General features: G+C 45.2%; 2 protein-coding genes across 3 annotated transcripts in view; both read left to right on the top strand.

Annotated features, from left to right (window-relative positions):
• Nucleotides 1–7,187, top strand: part of ttbk1a (tau tubulin kinase 1a) — a 37,131-nt gene extending 29,944 nt beyond the window's left edge. Inside the window, exons 14-15 of the mRNA XM_070922406.1 lie at nt 5,190–6,661; nt 6,773–7,187. Coding sequence (XP_070778507.1) covers nt 5,190–6,661; nt 6,773–7,187 — 1,887 coding nt within the window. The remainder of the gene's footprint in view (nt 1–5,189; nt 6,662–6,772) is intronic.
• A 2,306-nt stretch (nt 7,188–9,493) lies between these two features.
• pex6 (peroxisomal biogenesis factor 6) lies at nt 9,494–23,985 on the top strand. Of its 2 annotated transcripts, XM_070922385.1 has the most exons (18): nt 9,494–10,030; nt 10,710–11,351; nt 12,180–12,349; nt 13,034–13,117; nt 13,220–13,325; nt 13,761–13,888; nt 13,999–14,104; nt 14,183–14,385; nt 14,611–14,797; nt 14,982–15,058; nt 20,075–20,192; nt 20,306–20,511; nt 21,183–21,244; nt 21,644–21,752; nt 21,953–22,069; nt 22,317–22,394; nt 22,861–22,997; nt 23,653–23,985. In XM_070922385.1, the coding sequence occupies exons 1-18, from the start codon at nt 9,494–9,496 to the stop codon at nt 23,787–23,789; spliced, it is 3,204 nt and encodes a 1,067-aa protein (XP_070778486.1). In that variant the 3' UTR covers nt 23,790–23,985. The 2 variants fall into 2 exon arrangements, 1 of the variants encoding a protein (XP_070778486.1); XR_011598782.1 differs by lacking the exons at nt 21,183–21,244; nt 22,317–22,394; nt 22,861–22,997; nt 23,653–23,985 and having other exon boundaries at nt 14,002–14,104.
• The last annotated feature ends 1,537 nt before the right edge of the window (nt 23,986–25,522 follow it).

The following is a 25,522-nucleotide window of genomic DNA, read 5'->3' on the forward strand; positions in this document are numbered from 1 at the left end:
ATTAAATGGACATTTTGGTGGTTTACACATTTTTTGAACCTTTTTAAATCATACCATCAGTTTTTAGATTTGAGAGTGTTTAAAACAAACATATATATAAAAACAACTTTGTGTGATGGAATATCTGCATTATAGTTCAAGTCTCTGCAAGTTGATTTCTACAGAGATGAACTGAAAGCAATGGCTGCCTGGAAGGAACGAAATCAATCTGATGGGAGATTTAAAAGATGAAAATTTTGAAATGAAAAGTAATTAATGGGATGAAATAAACAAAAAACGCCACTTTCTCCATTTCACAAGCAATGAGACAGAATAAGGTCACAGCCGGTAACCGCTGAATCGTAAGGGCATGCATAGAAAACCTGGCCAGTCTGTTTCAGAGTTGTGTTGATCAGTGGAAAACAGCTGGGCAGCTGTGTTATTTGTTGGTTTTGGGAAAAGTATTAGTGTTACCATGTCTCCATTTGAAGATGCTCGTTCCTGGTGGATTCCTTGAATTCCTTGTGTTAAAAGAAAATTGTATTTTGGTGGTTTATTTGGTGGCAAAGTGTGAGTAACCAACATGCAACAGTCAGGAGGAAATACCATCAAACATCCAGAGACCAGCTGAGAAAGCTGTCCCCCCAAAACAACTCTTGAAGCAGGCTGCTTGGTTTGAGCAGAGGTGAGATTACCTCACTAGAACTACTAGAAAGATATCATCTGTTCAGCTGTCCAGAGCCTCCAGATCTCATTGGCTGTCGTCACTGTCCACGAAGTGTCTCTCTTTTGAATGACACGTTGATTGGTTCATTGGTCCACTTGGAAACAAATGTCTTTCAACAAAATGAAAAGAACAGCCACCAAAACAAAGAGCAGGACGAACGGTGAGTGTTTGACTCATCGTATTGCAGCAAAATATCTTTGCAAGAGGTGCAAATGATTCGTCCTCATTTTGACATTTGCGGGTGCGTTCCTCCAGTTTGTCCACAACGAGGAATGAGATGTTTTGTCAGTTGCAGCCTGAGAGATGGAGGCTTTCAGGAGGAAACCTACAAACATCTTTGAGGTAGTTTTTGGATGGTAGTCTCCACCTCGGTACCATGAGAACAATGTGAAACCCTGTTTGATATTAGGCCGCTGCTCACGTCACACCACAGCAGCACTCTGCAGTGTCTCCGAGTCTCCTGAACATGTTTCCGAGTACACTTCCAAATTCTGGCTACAGGAGACGAGCTAGGGCGGCCATTTTGTGCAATGAAAGCCAAACATTTGCTTTCTCAATGTGTTAAAGGGCTACATTAACTAAATATGCACCACTTGCTGTTTCATTAAGCTTGCGGCATTAACGTTAGCTCAGCCTGAGCAGGAGGCGTCTGACGAGGAGACAACCTGCGTTTGTTTTCATGCTGCTTCATGCTGAGTTCAGGACGTCCTGCCTGTTTTATATTTAGCATAGCGTTACACTACAACCACTTAGAGAATGTATGAAGTGGACTAGCTGCTAACTTTAAACTTTATTTTGCACGCCTGCAAAATGATTCACCTACCGTACAAGATTGTCACTGATACATGTCAATGTTTTGTCCTGTGTCACCATCAACGCAGTGCCACATTCAGTTAAAAACAGGCGGTGGAAAGCTTTGAGTGCTGAATCTGCTGACGACACACTGAGTTTAAAAAAACGATCCGCAGCATTGATGACGGTCTGTCGCACCAAAAGACTGTTTACCGACTGTCGTCACTCTTTGCATGAGATCTACTGTTTGTATGACGCGCACCTCCGACTGTAAAATGACTAAAAACAGCACTGTACTGTAATTACAACAAAAACACAGTGGATATACACCTCTGACTGAAAAACGTCTGTGATTTTTTGTAAATAATTCACACCGCTACTAGAGGGGATACTCATGGATCAGAGCTGTCGAGTCCAGCTGACTGGAGCCTTTCTTTAGTCCTGACAGTCACAGAATCCATAATCTTTCATCACACATTTTTATCACATATTCTGCAGTGTAGGTGTGTTTGTTAGTGGAGGAAGTCGTAATGCATGATGCTGTGAAAACATCATGGACTTCTCTGAATGTTTGGCTGTTTGAGCCAACAGTATCGGATGGATGAGATGTCTTTTTTTAACTTTTACGTCTTAGTTCAGCTGTTCTGGACATAATTCTCATTGGTCATGATAGGATTTCATTCAACAGCTTCATTGCAGAGGTACAGTGTCGCAACAACAAAATAAACAATGTGAACTTTTTTACTCAAGCTACTTCCTGGTTCGTACTGGACTTAAAGCAGTTCAGTGGAGCATTGAAAAGGCATTTCAAGATTAACTTAGTTCATTCATTCATTGTGGTCCATAGGAATTATGGCCAAAACAACAAAAATAAGACCCAGGACCTAAAAAAGAAGCTTTACAAAACTTTACATGTGTAGTGCAAAAAAGTCAAAATTACTTGTAAGGCTGGCAGTACACTCCAAACAAAATGTGTTCCCAAAGGCTGTCCAACAGCTGCTCAACATGGTGCTGAGAGAAAATGCTTCTATAACAACTCCAACTATTCATTTAATGAAACGTAGAATTTTAAGAAATGAAAACATTGCCAGCCAAAATATGGCTCTCCGTTGTGTTTGCCAACAGGCCCTTTTGGCTGTACGAACACGTCAAAAGTCATCTTGTTTGGAGTGTAGAAGTGCAGTATTTAGCTGTGATGTAAGCAGTAATGCTGCACAGTGGGCAAACTAAAAATGAGGCTACTTTTCTTCGCCCCTGAAAAATCAACATTTTGAAGGTTTTTATTAATTGCAAAAATGACATTTCTGTCACTTCAACAATACTGCGACTTTGAGGCCTTTATGGTCGTAGAAACCAGATCAGTGCGGATTTAGCAGAAACTATTAAAACTGTTAAGTCCCACAAACGTTTTTCAGTCTGTCACAAAACATTTATACCTCATGAATAACACACTAGAATTATATAAACGTAAAAAAAAAATTGTATTATGCTCCACCCACACATACATTGTATTGCATATTTGACAAGTTAGTGCTGATCTTTATGGAAGAACAGGGTGATATTATACAGATAAATGTGTCTGTAGAGAGAACAGAAGTGCATTGTGTCTTTAGAGGTGAACACTCGTCTCCATGTTGGTTTTGTTTAGACTGTGTGCCACATTCACCAGTTTGTTAATCAGATCAGTTTGGACCTCATGTCAAAGGAACATTTAGATATTTTAAGCAATCGTCTTAGTCTGAAATGAATTGTTTTCCCAGAGAAGATGGATATCAGTTTCATCTCTGTGTGTCCAGATAGATGCAGAGATCCAGGTCGAGGACCAGGACGTGTTTAGCCTAGCTTAGCACAAAGACTGGAAGTTGGGGGGAACTGCTAGCTCAGCTCCTACCTTTACATGCATCTTATTAGCTAACAAACTAGTCAGCGGTCATCCTGTAGTCAGCAGGGTTTAGATGACAGGCCAGAGCTCAAAGCAACGACCCCCCTCAGTTCAGGACTTTACAGATGTGCGGTCACTGCTCCCGGCGGTTGTTGGTTAATAGCTCCAATGCTAACTCCTGCTAAAACCACAATGTGTCATTTTTACGTTTGTATTTCCACACTTCAGTAAACAAGATACAACATGTAAATCAGACAGACTTGGAGTTGTTGGAAAGTGGATTTTATCTCAACGCTACCTTTAATTTAGCTATGCTAGCATTTTGTAACATGCTCCTAGTCTCTGCTAAGCTAGGCTCAGTGTATTTTTTAGAGGGCACACAGAAGTGAAGTGGATTTGTTTTCTCTGTTGATGGAGCTAGGCCAGCAGTTCACCCCGTGCTTTCAGTCTCTCTGTACTCTCCGTACTAGTTGAAACTGTGTGTCCGGTACTGTTGGCTGTACAGTTCTCATCCGACTATTTCATAAAATGTCTCAATGTTCCTTCAAGGTTTTTGCAATAACATCAGAGTTTCTGTTGAGGTAAAGAGGATTGAAGAGCTTGCAGTGTTCGTTCAGTGTGATGATCCGTGAGTGTCTTTCACCTGTATAATACATGTAAGCGTTTTTTTTTCTATCACTATATGATTGTACAGTACTGCTTGTATAATTTACAGGTAAAGCATGTATTTTAAACTTTTTGTAAATCCAAATGATAACTGTGTACATATATACAGAAATGTAGAAAGTCATTAGGTTTGCAGTTAATCTCTAATAGCATGATAATTAGCGGGGTTTAGTATGTATGTACAGGCTGTATGTTAAATCTTTATGAAGGGAAACACTTGAAAATCACCTGATATCAGACTGTGTGCTGTCTAAGGATAAACTCTGCAATGCATTTTTTTGTGCCTTTTATATCAATGTATGTAATCTAGACAATCTTGAAACGCTTGTGTACAACCAAAATGACATTAAAATGGTTTTGGGGGCAAATGCATCAGTTCCTGCTCTCGTTCTTATTGAGAGAGGTATCGTTAGCAAAGCGTTACCTTCCTCTAAAACATTTTCCTTTTTGTCAGAACAAGATTTAAATCACCGTGGTTTAAAAACAAAATTGTCTGTACTGCTAGAAGAAGCAGGGCAGTGACAAAAGTTAAATGACAAAAACACTGGATGATGTCTGAATCCCCACAGCACAATGCACAGACGTTCATTACCTAGCAAGCAAGGCAGCTAGCTAGGGAGCAAGCTATCAAACAAATGGTTTTCAGCTGGTCAGTGCAAGACTCTCTTTTTCATCGGGTTACCATCAATTCCTCCCAGCTCACTGTCAATGTTTCGAAAACTCATCTGTGAACTTTGTTCAAGTTTATAACATTGGCAGCCAGCTGGCATTTGGTTCCACTGTGACAAAACCAGGGAGCAACAAATATTCAGTAGTACATTTCGTGGTCATTGAAATGGCTCGGATGAAACTGTATTTGAACTTCACTGATATATATTTGTTTCTATTGTTTTCATCATCTTATTTAAGCAGTTTCTTGTCTTCACATTGTGCCAGTTACAGATTTGTGTGTTATTCTGGACCCTAAATAAATATGGACTCAATTTATGAATTCAACCCTTCCTATGGTTTCATTGATCATACATGTTGATAGGCCTTGTGTTAATGCATTGTGACATGTCCAAGCTTAAGAAGCTCTATCACATGATGACTTGTTTTGAGTTGATTCAGTTGTAATAAAGAGTGTTGTTGAATTGTTTCCAGGTGTTGTCACCGACGGAGCAGAGCACCCCGTCACCGCCCTCCCCAGACTATCGGACAAAGGGCCAGAGCGACGAGAAGGAGCATTTCCACATCTTTCCTCAGCTCCAGGCCAAGAGGGCCGACTTCCTCACCGTCATGCTAACCGGTACCTTGCCTCAGCGTCGAAGCTTTGCCACGCCAGACGAAGAAGTCCCAGAACCTCCAGGGCCAAAGGATGACGACGTCACAAAGAGTGAGTCCAACAGCGAGGCCAGTCAGAAGAGCACTGAACGTAGCCAGGACGCTGCGCCTTCAACGCTCATGGCTGAGGACCAGAGGGGGCAAAGGGAGCACGCCTCAGCTGCTGATGCAGACCCTGACCTGGAGGACGCTTCTAAAACCCTTGTCCTTTTCTCACCTGGAGACACTCGCAAGTCTCCCTCTGGTGGTGATCATGTTCTAGAGGGTGAGTTGGCCACACCGTGTGCCCTAACTTCCCGTAACGACCGCCTCCCGGTCGGGGAGGGGATCCAGCCTGAACCCTCTGAAACTGGCCGTTTGTCCCCTGCTCTCAGGTCAGACCTTAGGCCTTCCACTCCCATCGCTCCTGCATCACCGCCCTTCACCAAAGTTGAGCGCACTTTCATCCATATTGCAGAGACATCACACCTCAATGTCATGTCCTCCAACGGTCACTCTGCCAAGGAGAGTGACCGGGAAGTCTTGGCAATCATGAAGGCAACAGCTGTAGAGGATGACACCCATGAGCAGGGGGGAGCACCAGTGACAGAAGAGTCACCAGAGGAGTCCGTGCCAGACCAAACTACACCAGTTGACAAACATCCCAAAACTGAGAATGGTCCGTCAGCTGTCCTGGCCCAGTCTTTGGAGCCTGTCCCAGAAGCCATGTCACCAGTTCATGAACATAAAGATCTGTCACAGGAACCTAAGAAACAGCCATCATCCAGCGAAGAAGCTGCCAAGCTTCAGACAACCAGATCAGAACTACTGGCCACCATGAAGCCCAGAATCCGAAGCCGGATCCCAATACTCATCTCTGAAGAGGACTCAGGCTCAGAGCAGTCCTCCTCTCTCTCGGCTCGGGCTCGGCTTCAGCAGCGGGCCAGGCAGCTGGACTTGGCCCGCCTGCTGGTCCAGAAGCAACAGGGTCGCTGGATGAGGAGGAGGATGCTGTCTGGGACATCATCATCGTTGTCCTCTGGGGACGATGAGCGCCGGAGGGCTTCCGAAACTCTGTCCACCACCGGCTCAGAAGAGGACACCCACACCTCGGACGAGTCCAGGAGGAGCTCCCGTCTCAAACCGACTGAAGAGCAAGGCTCCAAGGAGTGCAGGAGCAGGATCCCCAGGCCCATCACTCCCATAAAGAGACCTTCAGTGGGGCTTGCTGCTGCTGCTGCTGCTGCTGGTCCTTCTCCTCTCTCCTTGCCAGACTCCAGCACTACCAAAGGAGCATCATCCATCACTAACGGGTACTATTCTGTTTCCCCCTTTTAGTGTATACAAATGTTCATTTTGAAACAGTTTGATTATATTTTGTTATTTAAAGAAATAACACCTTCAATTTATTCTTCTGTCCACAGGAATCAGAAAATTGGACTAAGCACTCTCAGCACTCAACGGAAATCCAAACCTGTCTCACCCAGGTCCTCCTCCTCCTCATGTCCCCGTCCCTCTGCTGTCCCTGCCTCGTCTGGCAGCCCTCGAATGCCCCTGCGAGTCCTGTTTGGAACCCGACGCAGCCTTAGCTCCACCCACTGCAGGACTGACAGCCCCTCCCCTCAGAGAGTATGTCCATCCAGGCAGCCCCTATCGGTTCGAGCCCCAACTGTCCCCATGCTACCGCCCAGGACTACATCAACCATGCGGCGCAGCGCCTCGCAGGAAGCCACCGCCCAGACCTCCTCTGGCACCACACCTGCCAGGACCAGGCCGAAACCAGCTGGTGCAGCTAAGGGGAAGCCAAATACCAGGGAGAAGGCGGTGCCCGCTAGATAATACAAAGAGACTCATCTCTGAGACATGTTTGTGTATAATCAGTCTTCGGACGAGCTACGCCTCAAAGGTTCTCACCTGATTCCATATTAGACTGTGATGTTACAATGACCTCCTTCAATTCATTTAATGTATACGGACCTCTTATATTTTCCAAGGACAGCTTACTGAACTATCTTCATGGGCTTCCAGTTGTCTTGACTGACTGTGGTACAGGAGCGTTGCTACCATGGTGCTATGGATGCGTCTGCTGCTCCCTGGTTAATCGCCGATTTAACTGGTTTCTGGAGCTGAGAATCATGGCCTCCAACAAATTCACTTTCAGAGACTCTCACCTTACACAGTACTCCCAGCTTGTCCACAGCTATACTACTCTTCTATTGACAGTACCTTGCTTGGTTCACATTGCATGGTGAAGTATATCACAAATACATTAAATCTTTAGAGGTAAAACAACATGTACAAAAAGGTGGACCTTTAAATTATTTGATATAGTTCTCCCCTTCCTATTGGGATAAACATGCCAAAAAAAAGAGATCAAATCGGACTGGTTTGAATACCTAAACTATGTTAATATGATAAGAGATTCCTAATTATACCCTGTACTCAGTATGGTCTCAGATAATGAGAAAAGTTGGATGTGAACACAAAATAAATTGCTGGGCCGCTCGCCTCCTCCTCATGGTGTGTCAATGGGCATGCTTTAATCATTCTATTTTCTGGGTGTTTTTATTTTGTTTATGCTCTGAATTGTATATAATAGAATCATTTCCCATAAAGACATCTTTATTTTTTATCTTGCCAAGCAAAGTGTACATTTCAAGTCTTTAACCTTCTGTTCCAATGTGTTGGCACTATGCCTGTTTTTTACGCATGAGAAAAACAGGGTTAACCATGAGAGGAAGTTATACCTGCTTGGATTCTGCTGACAGTGCAAAGGCCTGCTGGTTGTTGGAGCCCATGTTGTGTTTGTACGGGGTCGATGGGCACTGAGCTGTGAAGTAAAGTCTTGGTCATGTGGAAGGGCGTCTTGTCATTCTTTTCTCACTGGTTTCCAGTAAACCCAAGGACCCGAACTGATCAGGATCCAGACTTTCCACAATCAGGTCCATCTTGACTCGCCACCGGCCTCAGGTCTGTATAACCACAAGTCCAAATTTTGACTGGACCCAACGGGACGACACATTTTAATCAACACTCAACAAATGGTAAAAGGACTTCACCTAAATGGTGCTTTTCAACCGTAACGGTTCCCAAAGCGCTTTACAGATTGGTCTCATTCACACATTCACACTGATGGCGACGGAGCTGCTAGCCTCCATCAGGAGCAAGTAAGGGTTCAGTGTCTGCCCAACAGCACTTCGACATGTGGACGGGGGGGGGCGACCTGCTCTACCTCCCATGGGACCCTTTTGTGCCTCTATAGTCTAACATTTAATCAATTTAGATTTAATGACACTAATCAACATAAAAAAAGATCTGTTAATGCCACAGAGAAAACAGATCTCTACAAAGTGATCTAAAGTAATTAAAGCAGACACTTTCTTAAACTTCCTTCCACTCAGTAACATATATCATAAAGTACAGAAAGCCAGGAGTTTTCTGATGACGAAGTGGATAAAATGCTTCCACTGTGTCCATTGTTTTATTTATTCTCATTCCTCTTCAGCACCATTCAGGCTGTGAACATACGAGCATGTGCACTCACACTTAAGACAGAGTTGTTTTATTAAATAGCATTAGAAACCTACATCAGCTACTACGTTCATGTTTCAAAGTACATTTTACAAATCTAACACTTTAAATACTTTTAAAAGTAGCACTTCACACTTATGAATATAACCCATTCTTTATAAATGTCCTCAAATACAGACACATTTACAGCTAACATGAGGCCTTTAAACACTGTTGAGGTCAGACGTCATGTTATCATCGTGTTATACACATGGATGTGTCATGAAAATGACTGCAGCCTTAACGCCAGAAATTTTATACTATATATTATTTTTTACGTTATAGTCTCTATATTAATATTATAGCAATATTACATTATTTATGTGTTATCTGGTCACGACCAGTGACTTTAAACTAAACTGCAAAATCGGTCTATTGAAATATTATGGGCTCATCTGTGACGTTAAATGTGAGATAAATATTATATATACTATTATTATTATAATTATTATAATTATTATGTTAGATTTAGGGTTCAGGAGGTGGTTTTGGAACTCAGTCTTAGGTTGTAGTTCCTCTGGTCGTCCACTAGGTGGCCGTGATGACGCGCCAGACACCGTCAACACGCAGCGGCGATGACGCTGTCCAAGATGGCGGCGCAGGTCGAGTTGTGCTGTTTGGAGAGTTTTCCTTCACACCTGAGTCCTCTGGATGTTTTGATATTAAAATCTCACCTGGATTCAGTGTTCAAGAATGACACCGACCCACCGACCGTCCTCTTCACCCCGCAGGGGCCTCAGCGCTCCGGGAGGCCGGGCATTTTACTGCGCCTTCACCCGACCACCGAGGAAGAGACTGCGGGCTGCGGCGGGGGAAATTCCTCCAGAGCCGAGTGCGGGAGCCGGGTCCGGCTGTTCACCAGTCGCCTCTTTCTGCGGCACCACGGGCTCCAGCGGCACGGCAGCACGGGGACTGTCCGGGCTCTGGAGCCGGTCACCCTGGACAGAGTGGTGCTGGGAGCCCGCACCAGGCAGAGCCTCCGCTGGGCCGGAACTGAGCAGTTCACCTGCGGGCTGCTGGAGCTCTGCCGCCCTGGACAGTGGCTGCTGGCCCGGCATGGAGACCCGCTGCTGCTTCCCCGACACCCGCTGCTGGGAGCGGACCCGGGACAGGTGAGACTCTGGGACGGGTTATTAAACTTTATTAATACTTGATGTATTGACACGTCAGGTCTCCGGCAGCTGCATGTGTGTGAATGTTTGAACTGGTCTGTAATCTGTTTGGACTTCAGTGTAAATGTGGACGTTGTGACATGAACTGACAGACATGGAAACTTAAAAGCATCAAAAGGGAAACCGTTTTTATTTCAACACTGTCAGATATTAAAGATGTATTATATAACGAAGTAGAATCGGTAACTAGAAATAAGGTTGTTTTAAATGATATCCACGATAACCAAAGTCATGTTTTTAAAAATATATGTTTTGTTTGATTTATTCATTAATCTAATTGAAAACCTGTTTTGTTTCATTTGTCAAGAATCAGCAACAGATGAGCGAACAGTTTGGATAAATCAATGAATCCTTTTGGCTGTGAAATGTAAAACAATTTAAAGAGAAAACTCCAAAGTATTCAATCAGAAAAAAGGACAGAGACAGCAGCAGTTGGTGACTAACGATCCTTTCTTGTCTTATGACGAAGTTGCAGATCCTTATTAAAAAAATGTTGTTTTTTTTGTTTACGATCATAAAGGAAAGAAGTTTTGCTGTTTTTGATTGTATTATTAAATGGACGCTGATTCATTTTCAGCTCTGCATCCAGAACTCTGTCACATGTTTGACGTGTTTTCAGGTGCAGCAGCAGCTGCTGGAGCTGCTGGTGTTGGACTGCAGTCCTGTGACACAGGGCCGGATCACAGCCGCCACGTCTCTGGTCCTGACAGACTGCTGGGACTCCGAGGACCCCCCAGGCGCCCCCCCGCCCTGCAGACCGCTCAGGCTGTGTGTGTCAGACTTCGCTCATTACGCCGACGGCCTCGGAGGGGGGCGGTCTCTTCTTGACAACAGGAAGCTGCTGGGCTCGGGGTTCTCAGGCGTCCTGCAGGCGCTGGAGTGCAGGGTGGACGTCCGGGTGGTGGACACTCGGCGATGGCTGGGGGTCGAAGGTCAGCAGGGAGCTGCTGTGGACGTGGACAGCTGTGTGTTTTTGAGCAAACAGCTGCTTCTCAGGCTGGGGCTGTTCAACCAGGAGTGGGTGAAGCTGTCGAGGCCAGCCGGGTCCTCCAGACCTCCTGCAGGTCAGACTGAGGTCAGGGGGGGCGTCTGCAGAGAGCGTCTGGTCTCTGTGCTGGTGGTGGATTTAACGCTAAGTCCAGACCTGAACCTGAACCTGAACCAGAACCACAATGAAGTTGGTTTCATATCAGCAACTCTGTGGTTCAACATGACTGACGGAGAAGAGATCCCTGTGAGCAGCTGCACACTGAGGATGAAGGTGCTTCAACACACACACACACACTCTGAACACACTGTGGTACCCAACCTGGGGGTCGGGGCCCCTGCGAGGGGTCACGAGGTGAATCTAAGGGGGTCACAAAATGATTATCAGGACAGGAAGTAAGAAAACTGACATCTCTTTTTATTTCCTGTCCTCTAATCTGCTCTTTGAAGTATTGTTTCCTCTCTTCTCTAAACATCATTGAAACGAGACACAAATGGAAAGCTCGTAACTCCGAGAGCTGCAGTCTGTGGGGTCACGAGTAGAAATGGGATTATATCAGGGCTGTCACTTTTTCAAAAGGTCAAGTTTCAACAAATTGGAACACGACCTGTGGTGGTCAGGACGTCCAGCTGCAGTCAGACGAGGTCGCACAGGTGACCCCCCCCCCAAAGACCGGTTCAATCATAAACCTCACTGACGGCTCGCCTCCTTCATGAACTTGTGTCTGCGTATTGGTTATAATAACATTTTACTTCCAGTTTGATATCTGACTTTTAGATACTGTGTTGGCAGCAGGACCACGACTTGATCCCAGACCTGCCCTCATGCTTCAGTACAAGCCTCATGTGCTTTACAGCAGGGCTCGGTGAACCTGGATATGTTGTGAAAGGTTCAGCATACAGTATCTCTCTGTACCCTGACTGATAGCTGATAATGATACTCTGATATAAAAGCCAGAATTCAAATGTCACAAGCAAATAAAGATAAAAGATTTTTACTGTGAAAAACTGGAAGTGAGTGCAGTTAATTGGTGAATACTAATAACAGTTGGTTGTTTCTTGCCGACCCGCTCTGATCAGGTCTCTTGTGGTTTTGTCTCAGAGGTGGAGACCGTCTCCTCCGGCGTCCGGCGGTCGTCACTCCGACAGTTTCTGTCGCTCGGCTTCTCCGGCGTTCGCCAGCGAGCTTCACATCCAGCCGGTCGTGTCTCCGCTGTACAACCACCTCAGCTGCTACGACAACCTGCTGTCTGAACACTTCAGGACGCCCAGGTCAGCGCCGTGTCCAGGTCCACACTGCGTACTAGATAATGACCAACATGCTGTTACTGCAGCTTCACACTAACACGATGATGCATGAGCTGACTGTAGAATCACACGTCCATTAAACCTCACGAACAGGGAAAATAAAAAAAATCTTGATCTGTCTCTTCACCATTTGCTATTTATTTGTTTTACTCTGTGTGAACACACCACACACTCAAAACCTGCTGAGAATTAGCGTGTAGTCCGCATTTGAGACCCAGCTTCAGTCCAACACTTTGAGCCTCATAACATCTTTACAAATATTTGATCAGTTGACATGAAACCAGGTCGTCAGGATGAAACAGAAGGTTTGTGTCTGATGATCGATTCGTGTCAGCCTCAGCTGAGCTTTGGCATGATGTTGTCGAAGGCTAACCTGCTAAATGTTAGCGTGTTACGCTAATCTGCTAAATGTTAGCATGTTATCCTGCTGACCGGATGCATGTTCACAGGCTGACATGGTACGTGCTAGAATGCTAAGCTATACATACAAAGTCATTATGCTAAAATTAAAGTTACTAAATCAACAACGAGCTGTTAGCAGGTTTTAGTCCAAATCTCTCCTGTTGTGAGTCGATGTTCATTTCAGTGAAAACATAAACATCACAGAGGAGCAGACTCCCAGTCTAACCAGTTTGTCTCTCTGTGCAGACTGGTTTCACAGGGAGACATCCTGACTGTTCCAGCTGAAAACCATCCAGACCTGCTGGAGAACACTTCAGAGGGAATACACAGGTACACGAACAAGAAGAAGACTAACAAAGTCCTGATCCTGATTCAGACGTGGAAACATCATGTGTTAGTGTCTGTGTCTGTGTGACCTTTGACCTCTGTCAGGTGTCCAGTGCTGTTCTTCAGAGTGCAGACGGTGTGTCCGTCAGCAGAGAGAGACGGAGGAGGAGGAGCTCACCTGGCGGACAGACTGCACACCTCACTCTACATGGTGACCTTTGACCTCTGACCTCAGCCTGTCTGTATCAGTTAGGGCTGCACCAATCAGGATTTTCTCCCACAATTCTTAGGGACACCATTTATTGCAGCTCATGTTAAGAATAAGAATAATCAGTCGGCTCTTTAGAACACTTTGACAAATATTTTTTCTGTTTTAAAAATGATAAAAATGAGGCCAGGTGTGACCTGAGGGGAGACCTCCAGCATCAGTCCTGCGTGACCCCCAAAGACCCTCATTACTGATGAAGATGAACCGCCGGCCTCATGTCTGATTCCGCAGTTCAGCTTCATCGTCGTGTCTGCCTCGACACATACACTCAGAGTCCATGTCACGTAAAGGATCAGGACCAGGATGTGGTTTTGATGGTGGTGGTTTTGATCAGCTGGTGTGTCTCGGCCTCATCAGTGGGTTTGTGTGTCTCCTCAGGGAGCGTCCGCCAACAGCCCCGTCCCCTCTGTGGCCGGAGCGTCTCTGTGGACCAGTCTGTCTCCTCCGGGCCTCCACAAGACCGTCGACCTCATCAGCAGCATCATCCTCCCACACCTGCACCACAGGTAGCTCACCTGTCTGCTGGGAACTGAATCTCCAGGCCGTGTCACAGAGAAGAGCATGATGGGACATGTGGTCATGTGATCAGTGATGTCAGTGTTTTGTGTGGTTGGAGCAGGTCTCTGTCTGGCTGCACCGTCCTGCTTCACGGTCCTGCAGGAAGCGGTAAGATGACGGCGGTCGGCGCGGCGAGTCGCAGACTGAACCTCCACCTGCTGAAGGTACGACAGCTCTGAGTATCGACGTGGCTGCTGTTACACGTTGTCACGGTTACACTTCCTGTTGTCACCTGTGTGCAGGTGGACTGTGTGTGTGTGCGCGCTGACACTCCTGCAGCCTCGGAGGTGAAGCTGGCCTCGGTGTTTCAGCGGGCCGACGCCCTGCAGCCCTGCATCCTGCTGCTCAGGAACCTGCAGCTCCTGCTCAGACCTCGAGGTGGCGCCGAGGAGGACGGCAGGGTCCCGGCCGCGCTCTGCCAGCTGCTCCACAGCGCCCCCCCCAGGTCTCTGACTGCCTTTAACCCTCAGTAACACTAATGTGGTTTCCTGTTTCGAGCTTTCTGTTGAACTTTATTATATTTTTGATATTTTCAGGTAAAGAGTCGACAGGTGCGACATTATATTCTCTCACTGACGATTAAATAATATGTAATGACCTCATGCAGAGCTCAGAACCCCCATCTGCTCACAAAACTCCTGCTGAGGTCGTGGTGGTCTTTGTGTTTCAGTGTGGTGGTGGTGGCGACGGTCTGCAGACCTCGAGATCTGTCTGCAGGCGTCATGGCGGCGTTTGTCCACCAGGTGGCGTTAGAGAGTCCCACTGAGGAGCAGCGGCTCTCCATGCTGGTCAGCCTGAGCCGAGACCTTCACCTGGGGAGAGACGTCAACCTGGAGAGACTCTCCAAACTCACTGCAGTACGTCACATCAGACCAGTACAGACCAGTACAGACCAGTACAGATCCACTGACTGCAGTCTTGAAGTCATGTGACTCCTGTTCACACTGTCAGCAGAGGATGTTTTAAATGTGAAACCCTGACAGTCAGCAAGTGTACTCACTCATGATCTCTCCTCCTCCTCCTCCTCCTCCTCCTCCTCAGGGTTTTGTGTTGGGGGATCTGAGTGCGCTGCTGGTCGAGGCAGGCAGAGCCGCCTGCAGGAGGCTGATCCACACCTGGTGAGACTTTAAAGCATGGCGGACCGCGGTCCGAGTCCGGACCCAGACGCCGTCCTGTACGGACCCGGACCTGTAATCAATAATGACGGGGCGCTTCTATTTTAACCTTATTTTAAGCTTTTCTAGTCTTTACAGCGCTGGTTTAGCGGCTCAAGAAAGGCGACTCTGAATCCAGACAGAGGCGAGAGGCCGATACAGGGAGAGAGACTGTGAAGATGTGAGACAGTTAACAGAGAAAAAGGGAAACTCAGCTGCTGCTACACTTTATTTAGTTTTTCTAAAGTTAAGCACTTTATTTTAAGATGCACAATTTTTCAAAAGCTATTTTATTTATTTTCTCATGGGAATAAGTGAGAACGGTCGGAGAACATATCTATCTATTGATCTATCTATTGATCTATTTTGTTTATGACGAGCCAGTTTCATGACCTGAGTTATAATAAACTGGAATGATCTTTTAACCAACACAACTCAAGTCTGAGTTACACATCTGCACCTTTGCAGCAAATAATAGAGAAGAAACAGAGATTTCATTTAGAATTTTTTTTAATTTTTATTTTCACTTGAATATATTTTGATTTGATTTTGATTTCAAATCATTTAAAATGTGGGAGGAAACCGAAGTGCTCGGAGTAAACCCACGGCAACACAGGGAGCACGCGTGTGCACCTCACAGCGTGGGGCCCGGAAATGAACCCTTAGCTAATTGCTGCGAGGCCTCAGTGTTGAACACCGAGGGGCCTGTGTGGCCTTGAGAGACCTGAAGTCCTGCATCATATCCAGGTAGAACTCAGTGCTACTAACTGGACGTGAGCTTGGATCTTCAGGCCCCAATGGACCTTTTTCACAGCAGAGGTTTCGACTTGTAGACCAGCAGGAGCCAGCATGCACAATACCGGGATCTTGGAACTAACTCGCCTAAATGGCAGGGAGTGGTTTTTAATATTATCAATTACACTTGTGCTTTTCCTGCTGTGACGAGCCAAAATGTCTGCTGTGAAAAAGGCCCCACCCACCCACCCACCCACCGCTAGTGATTACTCTTTGCGGCTAGTTTTTAAGCAGGCGGAGAACGGCTTGGCCCATGGTCTTGAAGACTGATTTGAAGATGGTGTTAATGCCGCTACTCTTTTTCGGTGTCATCAGGTGCCTTTTTACAGTCTCGATTACGTATTCGTAAATCAATGCATCCTGTGACAGCAGGCTCATCTGCAGCAGTCCTGCGCTGCCCATCTTCTTGCACAGCTCTTTGTGAACTGCCTTGACTGTCCGTTTAATGTGTTTCCCACTTGCCTTGATAGTAACGTCACAGCCTGTAGTCTCTTCCCACAGCATCTCTTTCAGTGTCATGATGGTGGTTTTGATGTCAACAGTGGACAGATTAATGGGCCGATTTTTCATAATCTGGTTAACCAGTCCCGACACCAGCATCACGCAGCACAGTGGGTCCCACTCTTGGACTGGCTGTGCTGTGGTCTCACGAGCAGCTTCAACGGCTTCATCACTGATAGCTGGCTCATCAGTGGTAGAAGCTGGTGCTGCTTCAGACACAGGTGTCAAAGTGTGGCTCTCCAGTACCAAGCGGCCCTGTGTGAGTGCTGGCAAACTCTGCACTTCTGCCTTAATGCGCCTCAGGGCAACGCTCAGGAGGTCCTTCTTTTTCTCTTGCTGTTGTACCTGCTGGTTGAGCCAGTTCCACATCAGCTTCATGAATTTGTCCACTTCCATATTAATCTGGACCTGACAGTGCAGCTTGTGTTTCTTGTCAGGTTTGAGATGGTGGAATACCACATCACCCAGCTGCTTCGCAGTAATTTGGTGTTGGCCGCCGGAAATGTCTTTGGCAATTCTTTGGTAGATGCACACCTCGTGTGTGCTCTTTCCTGTCTCTGGATCTTCCTCTGGTGGGATCATGTCCTCCACCAAGCAATCCACCCCCTGAACTAGCAGCTTCAGAGATGTTTTGTCTTTTGGTGTTGTGAAGCAGTCAAGTTTGCGCCTCAGTTTTGTCACAAAGCTGAGGATTGAGTCCTTTGCAAATCTGTGGACAAAAAACGCCTTGATTTTGCTTCCCACCCTTTTCCAGCAGGACGTAGATTTGGCCTCTGTTTCCAGTTTAAGCTCTTCCATTATAAGTCTGACAATCTCAGATGCTGCTCTCTCTGTATCCTGAGAGGAGCTGCTCACAAACAGGCTGAGTTCCTCATTTGAGATGTCATCGTTGAAGTCGAAGGCACCGATGTTAACCGCCTGTTCCTCCAGGATCTTCTTCACCGCGTCGACGGCTGTATCCACGAAGCTGTCCCCAGAAGAAACCTTGTCTGGTTTGTCATCTTCCAGAGGAGTTACGAGGGTCTGAGATGACTCCTCGCTTTCAACCAGCTCCTTGTCCTGCTCTGTCGGTCTTTCCATGGTGGACTTGATTTCCTGTGATTCCAGTTTTGACCTTTGCTGACCTGGCTTGTCATTACTTGACCTAGGTCTGCAGGTCATCTTAGCCGCGTGTTTCTTCAGTATTTTGACCATGTGTCTAACTATGGCCTTTAGTCTGCGGGTGGAAGACTTGAAGCACTGCGGTATGTTTCCCTCGCTGCTGCCTCCGCTTCCACTTCCTCCAGAACTTTTGGCGAGCTCGGAGTTTACACTCTTGGTTACTTCTTTCACCACAAGCTCTGTCACCTCCTTTGCGCTCTGGCAACGGATGTCCTGGACACCCATCACCTCCGCAAGAGTGAGAGAAATAGTGTCACCCAGACACTCGTGGACCTGGTCTTCGGATATCAAATTGTTCTTCCGTGACTCGTCAGATCCAGAAGCGCTTCTGGGTGATTTGGGAGGACTTTGCGTCAGTTGCAAGTCACTCTCCTCTGGGGGGCTTTGCTGGAATGCCTCACAAATGTATCTGGAAACGGCGTTAATTATATCCACACACATTTGCATTATGAGGTTTTCTGTGGCCTCGTCAACAGACCCAGATTCCAACTTCACCCACTGTACCGCCGTCAGATTGTCCAGGAATAGTCGGACGAGGGGGCGGAGAGTCTCGGGTGTGGCCGGGGGAAGGGCCTGATCCATCTTCTCGTGTCTCTGTGTTGTATTCATCGTATCTGTTTGCGTCCGTTTGCAGTCGCTGTGTTCGTCTCCTTGGAGGGGAATGTGAATGTGCTCTGGAAAATCAGACATCTGACTAAAGTAAGACTTCGATTGGGGTCCTTGTACGAGCTCCCAGAGCAGATACGACCCCTTATATAAGAAACGGCAGCGCCACATTGGCTTTGATGCTTTGATGATGTCATGACATTCCAACGACTCCGAAGTAAAAGTACGAAGAATTTAAAAGAAAACATTCTAGCAAACCCCCAAATAAGGACTGTCCAATCGCAGCATAGCAACCGTATCTAGGCATGGCAGGACTGGCAAGCTTCTGTTTTTTTCTGTCTTAGCTTTTATGGAATTCATTTAAAAATAAACACAAACACAAAACAGACAAGAATTAAAACAAACATAGACAAAAGAAGTGTGGTTACTTCCAAATAACTGAAAATAATAAAGGAAAATAATGACTACAAATAAATAAATAAATAAATAAATAAATAAATAATTGGAAAAAAAGTTTTGAATTAAAAAATAGGGAAGAAATGTCAAACAAAAACAACACATCATGTCAGAGCTTTTATTGCATCCAAAATGAGGGAGGTTTCACCAGCATACACGCTCTTAAAGGGCTGGAGGTTCACTGCTGAACCAGCAGGACGGTCACATGACTCAGTGTTGGCTTCAATCTCAGACTGTAAACATCAGACATCATTTTTCTTTCTAATATGTACAGTATTTCTTCTACTTGTAGCTGAAACATTTGCATGAAAGGAGATTAAGAAAAGTTTGGAAATTAAACGTTGCATATAATCCAACATATTTATGAGTGTGTACATTCATACAATGTATGAGTCTCAATAATCTGCTGAGAATATATTTGGGATAAAAGGAAGAAACAGACAAAATCATTAAACAGTAAACAACAGAAACTGAACACTCTTATCTTAACGAAGGTGGAATCGACTGCAGGACTGTTGTCTTGGATTGAACTAGTTTGAGCTAAGTCTACTTCATAAACTGGGAACTGAGTATCTAGTTTACTGTGTTTTAATAGTTCTGCACAAATGACCACTAAAAACAAGTAAGTTCTTTCAGAATGACGTCCAGAATGGCATTCATGTGACATTAAGACAGATATGGTGATATTCTGGATGGTCTGGGAGGCAAAAAGACACTCTGAGCTTTTTATAACCCAAGTTTGTAAATGCAACATGTAGAAAAAGCCTGCAGTGCAGAGCAGAGCCCCCATGTGTTGTGTACCTGCGTGGACTCCTAAATCCTGTAGCTCTGTTTAAAACAAAGAGGCAGAAACTTTAGCTTCCGTTCAGCTCGACTGCAGAATTTATTCTGCAACATCAACATAAATACTGTACGTGAGTAAATACTCATCGACCGACTGTCTGAGGTTATTAACTAAATGCTCACGGTAGCATCAGGTGAGTTACAGCGACCTAATGTGTTAATACATTGATAACTGAAGCACCATAAAGTAAACAACTGAGTAGTGTCCTTGTTCTGTCATTACACTTCCACTACATATTAGCCACGAGGACACCCAACACCCAGTTATTCTGCTTGGACTACTGTACATATCATTTACCTTCATTTTAATAGCAAAACACATTAGACAAGAACATAGAGGGTCGAAGGCTGTGGTGGAATATAAAATACAGTTTTATTAGAATATATAACAGAATAACAACAGTTTGCCTTCCAAATGAAAACTCTTTCTGAACATGTGGGCAGAGAGTCGGGAGTTCGATCCCCAAAAACTGGTTTTAGAAACCAGAAAACATCCAAACTAAAACAGACTGTAATGACTGAATGATCAACTCATGTTTCCAAGAACTTCATCATAATGTGTGAAACAGACCTCCTCCTCTTCATCGGCTGGTGTTTAAAGTCCTGTTGTGTGTGCAGTTCTGGCCGGCAGGAGGAGGATCTGTGCTCCAGTGGAGTGACCATCCTGAACCAGGACTTCACCATCGCCCTGGAGACCCTGCAGGAAGCCCAGTCCACGGCCATCGGGGCTCCCAAGGTGATGAGTCCCAGTTCAGCAAAACAAGTTTCTGAAACTGCCAGAAACTGGTTAAGTGCTGGTTAAGTGCTGGTTAACTGCTGGTTAACTGTAGCTCCTCTGTGTGTGAACAGATCCCTGATGTGCGTTGGGAGGATGTTGGAGGTCTGCAGCAGGTGAAGAAAGAGATCCTGGACACGGTTCAGCTTCCTCTGCAGCATCCAGAGCTCCTGTCTCTGGGTCTGAACCGGACCGGGGTCCTGCTGTACGGACCACCAGGAACAGGGAAAACTCTGCTGGCCAAAGCCGTGGCTACCGAGTGCTCCATGACCTTCCTCAGGTAGGAACGCCTTCAGCTTCCTCGGTGCTGCTGGTTTGTAACCAGCAGACAGCAGGACCCGGGGGTGTTTGGTTCTCTTCAGACTTGGTCGATGGTTCAGGTTTCATCTTTTCTTAAGATGTAGTCATGTTTGATGCAGACACCAGGACTCTGTGTTTTCAATTAAAAACTTTATACAAGATCTTTCCAACAAGACAGATGTTTTCCAGATGTAGATCAGAAAATGATCAGTCATGTTTTGGAAGCGGCGATATGGAAGAAGTGACGCTTTTCTTTCGTTTTTGTCCTCTTGTTGCTGGAAATGAAGAGATGGAAGCTTCTTGTTCTGTTTTTTTCCACGTGTTGAGTAAATTCATTTCACAGCTGTTTGTAGATGCAGGTGAGATCAGGCTTCTGTTAAAGACTCGTGTCTGGCTGCCAGCAGGGGGCAGTACAGAGCACAGCACAAAGTCAGGACTCACCAGTACTGATGACAGCTGAGCTTAACTGGTCTGAGAACAGTGACTGCCGACCGACGGTGTGGTTTCAGGAGAGTTCATGGTGACAACATCAGAGACAACACTCCTCACGCTCAGAGACTTCGTAGAATCCGGTTCTTCCTGATCCAGAGTCAGTTCTGTTTGTTCTGGTCTCTCCTGTAACACCTGGTCTCTGTGTAAACTGTGTTTCAGTGTTAAAGGTCCGGAGCTCATCAACATGTACGTGGGTCAGAGTGAAGAGAACATCAGAGAAGGTTTGTCTGGCAGTAATGAGCGTTAATATGCGACCGTCTGAAGTAAACATCCATCACAGTTTAAAGACCCACAACTTCAAACACAAGATCAGCTCTGAAACCAATGAAGTGAATGTCAGGTTGTTGAAGATGAAGCTGACGACTGATCCAGTTTCAGTTTAGTGATCAATAAGACAGAAGGCAGAGTGTCCGTGAAATAACAAGAAGTGCGAGTCAGAGATTTGTTTTCTGAGGTCCAAATGAGTTTAACATTAAGTAGATTCTTCTTCAGATATTTGCTTCATGATTCAACATGGCAGTTCAGTGACAGCGAAGTGCTTTAGATCATCCGGATCGTCTGTTGTGTTTCTGGACGTCTCGTGTCCTCTGATCTCAGACTCATGTGGATGTTGTGTTCAGTGTTCAGCAGAGCGCGCTCAGCTGCTCCCTGCGTCGTCTTCTTCGATGAGCTGGACTCTCTGGCTCCCAGCAGGGGGCGCAGTGGAGACTCTGGAGGGGTGATGGACAGGTGAGTGTCTGACTCCAGGTCAGTGAAGGACACTTAACTGTCTCTGTCTGGATTTAAACTTCTTTAATTGCATATTCTCTCCTGGTTGTTGCTATTTTTTAGTCTTATGTTGTATTTTCGGTCTGCTTCTTTGGTCTTTTATTGTGAAGTCCGCTGTGATGTCAGCAGGATCAATAAAGTTTGATTGAATCTGTCTGCAGAGTCGTGTCCCAGCTGCTGGCCGAGCTCGACGCTCTGCACTCCACTGTGGGGGTGTTTGTGATCGGAGCCACAAACCGTCCAGACCTGCTGGACCAATCACTGCTGAGGCCCGGCAGGTCAGACACACACACACACACACACACACACACTGTCACACGCTCACACACACACACACACTGTCACACACACACACACACACACACACACACACACTCAGTCAGAGTTCAACAAAACTTTATCGATCTTTGTGTTAAAGTGAAACATGATGTCCAGATGTGTCCAGATGTGTCCAGATGTGTCCAGGTCTGTGAAATGTTGCCGTGGGTCTGGATCTCTTGTGGACTGTCTTTGTGTCTTCTTCAGGTTCGATAAGCTGGTCTATGTTGGAATCAACGAGGACCGGGTCTCTCAGCTGCAGGTCCTGCAGGCCATCCTCAGAAAGTAAGAACAGCTCCCCCTACTGGACCTTAATAACAAGAAGAAGTCCTGCGTCCGACGTGTCCAGCAGCAGCTGTCTGTCTTCTGTTGATTTAAGGAGCTCCTCCTTTTAGTTCTCTACACATTTTAAACGTGTTAAAGACAGATCACATTTAGTTTCATGTTTGTTGATAAAAAGTGAAAAGAAAAAACACAAATCAGCTGCTGGTAAAAAGATACATGGACATGTATTTTTGATAAAAACTGAAAATAATAATTAATTAATAATTATTAATTACTATTATTACTAATTATAAATTATATTCATGAAGACATTATGTGTGCAGGTCAGAGTCTGCACGTTAGAAGACGAAGAAGTCAAATTTGAATGATTTATTATTAACTTTCTGTCTCTAATAGATATATAATCTAATTTATATTTAACAAAACGGAGGGTGTCGAGTGTTGATGTGTCTGAAACTGACTTCAGGTTCCAGCTGGACTCTGTGGACCTGCAGGAGGTGGTGGATCGATGCCCGGCTCACATGACCGGCGCCGACCTGTACGCTCTCTGTTCAGACGCCATGACGGCCGCCATCAAGAGGAAGATCTCTCTGATCGACGACGGTGAGACATCAGGGAGACCGGGTCCCCTTCTAACCTGACTGAAGTCAGGATTCAAACGGCTGCAGAGGACTAATGCTTCACTGGTCCAACAGTCCCAGTCAGCTGTATTAGTCGTCACCTTCTCGATATATTAATTAGCTTCAGTAATGTTAATACAGTGTGGGGATCAAACCTTCAGTCGTCGTTACTCTGTCAGCTTTTATTGGACCAGACGTCACAAAGTAAACCAGATCCCTCAGTGTCTGAACTCGGTTCATCAGAGACTCGTCGTGTCGGAGACATTTCACTTTAATAACGTAGTGTTGAGTTCTTCAGTAGCAAAGTCTCTAAAATCACGACTCGTCTCATTAGAAACCCTCTAACTTCAGATGTTTTGGTGTTTTCACTTCAGTTGAAGGAGAACGGCTTCATGCAAACTACAAACTGATGTTATGAACCTGTCACTCATTTCATTATTTCTATAGATCTGCAGCCACAACACGGCGCCCTGTTGTTTCATGTACATGTCCATCATCTCATCTGTAATAATAACTGAGATGTGAACGCGTTGACGTCAGGATTATTATTATTATTAATAAATTAAAGTCGGATCAAAGACCTGAAAATAAGACTCGTCCGTCTCCATTCACACTGTAACTGTCTCTCTGTCTCTCAGGTCTGGACTCGGAGGACTCTCCTGTCCTGGTCTCCGTCCAGGATTTCTCTGCAGCGTTAGAGAACTTCAGGCCGTCTGTTTCAGACGAGGAGCTGCTGCGATACAAAAACCTCCAACAGAAACTCACAGCAGAGTAGAAACTTCATCACCAGCGATGATGATGATGATGTTCACTCTTCAACTGGCTGTTTTAAGGACTCAGATGAAGGTCTAATAGGTCTAATAGGTCTAATAGGTCTTTAAAGAGCCGAGCACCTCTGAAAAATCAACATTGTAAAATACTGTAAATGATGTCAACAAGAAATTAATTTATAAAATTGTGAAATGTAATTAATAAATTGAGACGTTAACACAGACGTGGGCTTTCTGTCTCTGTCACTACATCACGGGTCAATCAGCCAATCAGATGGAGAGTAACATGATTTCTGTCTTAATGATGCGTCTCTCAGCTTTTACTGCCTTTACTGCGTTAGATACGCTGACTCAGGCATTTCACCTAAACGGATCCTCGGAATCGTTTTCAGGATCGAAGGATCGAACATCTTTAAAGTGACGTCATCAGTAACGTCATGAAACTTGTTGATGCTGATTTTTATCATTTTTGTCAAATGAGAAACTGAAGTAGTCATTTTTGTTTGGACTAAATGAAACTAGTCAGAGGATAAAGACGCTGCAGCTGTCGTCCTGAAAACTCTTTCCTTCACAAATGACATGCTGGGATGCTATGCTATATACAGCTAGCCACTTTTATTTTTGAATTTCAAAACATCAGAATCACCTCAACAAATAAAGCAGAATAGAGGAACCCCCAAAAGCAGAAGAAATCAGTGGTAGAATTGGATGCAACTAAACGTCCCCCGTCATTTCGACACTCGATGGAAAGTAAATGTCTGTAAGTTGTAAAAGGACGTCACACTTGAAGACAGCTGAAACAGTCGACAGATTTACTGACAGCAGCGTTGCTAAACAAGAAAACACCTGAAGGATTTGTAGTCAAACTGTTTTCCTGCTTTTGTTCCCTTCAGAATCTAAACTTTTAGCTAGCATGTTAGCCTCTCCGGATGTTAGCAGGCTGAGCTTCACAGTCTGCTGTAAAGAAGTGATCATTTATAAACTCTAACACGATAAGCATGTGGCAGTGTAGTTTAGCCAGCTAGCTGCCTTCTACTCTAAAGCTAAGATGTACAGAAACTAGCGTAGTTAGCTAGTTGCCCGTTTCCCGCTCATTCCTCCCTGACAGATTGCATTCCTTCTACCACACATAACATTTTATCATACATTTATTCATCATCACAACACATCCCTAACTCATAGCCCAGACCTCTGGGAATTAGCTATGGAGCTAGCTTTGGCTAGTTCGCTCACTTGTTAGCTCTTAGGGCTATCGCTTCTCTCTTCTTAACACCAAACCATCTGTGAAGTGCAGAAGCTTTTGGGATTTTGGAGACCACAGATGGATAAACGTAAGGCTGTTTGCAGGCTGTGTAAAATGCAACTGCCTTACAGTAATGTTAGAAGAAGAAGTGACAGCCCTGTTTAGCTTAGCATCAGCTAACAAATGTTGTCTTGCTACCCAACAAACATTAGCACATTTTCACGCTGCGTGGGCTGTTAACTAAAACGGCTCTGAACCACCAAAATACAAATGTACAAGTGTGATGAAATAACATCAGCAGAAAGTTTCAGTCATCATGATTATGTTGCCTTTTGTCAGTTATTTCTGCCCAAACTAATTTATTTTCTAAAATGTTAGCATCTCACACGCGTTGTTATATTTCACAGTGTTAGTTATTATTCTATAGTTGTGAGTTGTTTCGACAGAGTAGTGCCATTAACTGGTGTTAAATGTCCCAATCTGGTAGAGAGGAGC

This window comes from Enoplosus armatus, chromosome 2 (assembly GCF_043641665.1).
Source record: "Enoplosus armatus isolate fEnoArm2 chromosome 2, fEnoArm2.hap1, whole genome shotgun sequence".
Taxonomy (NCBI): domain Eukaryota; kingdom Metazoa; phylum Chordata; class Actinopteri; order Centrarchiformes; family Enoplosidae; genus Enoplosus; species Enoplosus armatus.

What these genes read in the sequence shown, in the direction of transcription:
- pex6 (XM_070922385.1), top strand. Translation starts at nt 9,494, where the DNA reads ATGACGCTGTCCAAGATGGCGGCGCAGGTCGAGTTGTGCTGTTTGGAG. An exon ending in TGAACCTCCACCTGCTGAAG is followed by an intron (nt 14,105 to 14,182) that starts GTACGACAGCTC and finishes ACCTGTGTGCAG; the next exon opens with GTGGACTGTGTGTGTGTGCG. An exon ending in CTCCACAGCGCCCCCCCCAG is followed by an intron (nt 14,386 to 14,610) that starts GTCTCTGACTGC and finishes TTTGTGTTTCAG; the next exon opens with TGTGGTGGTGGTGGCGACGG.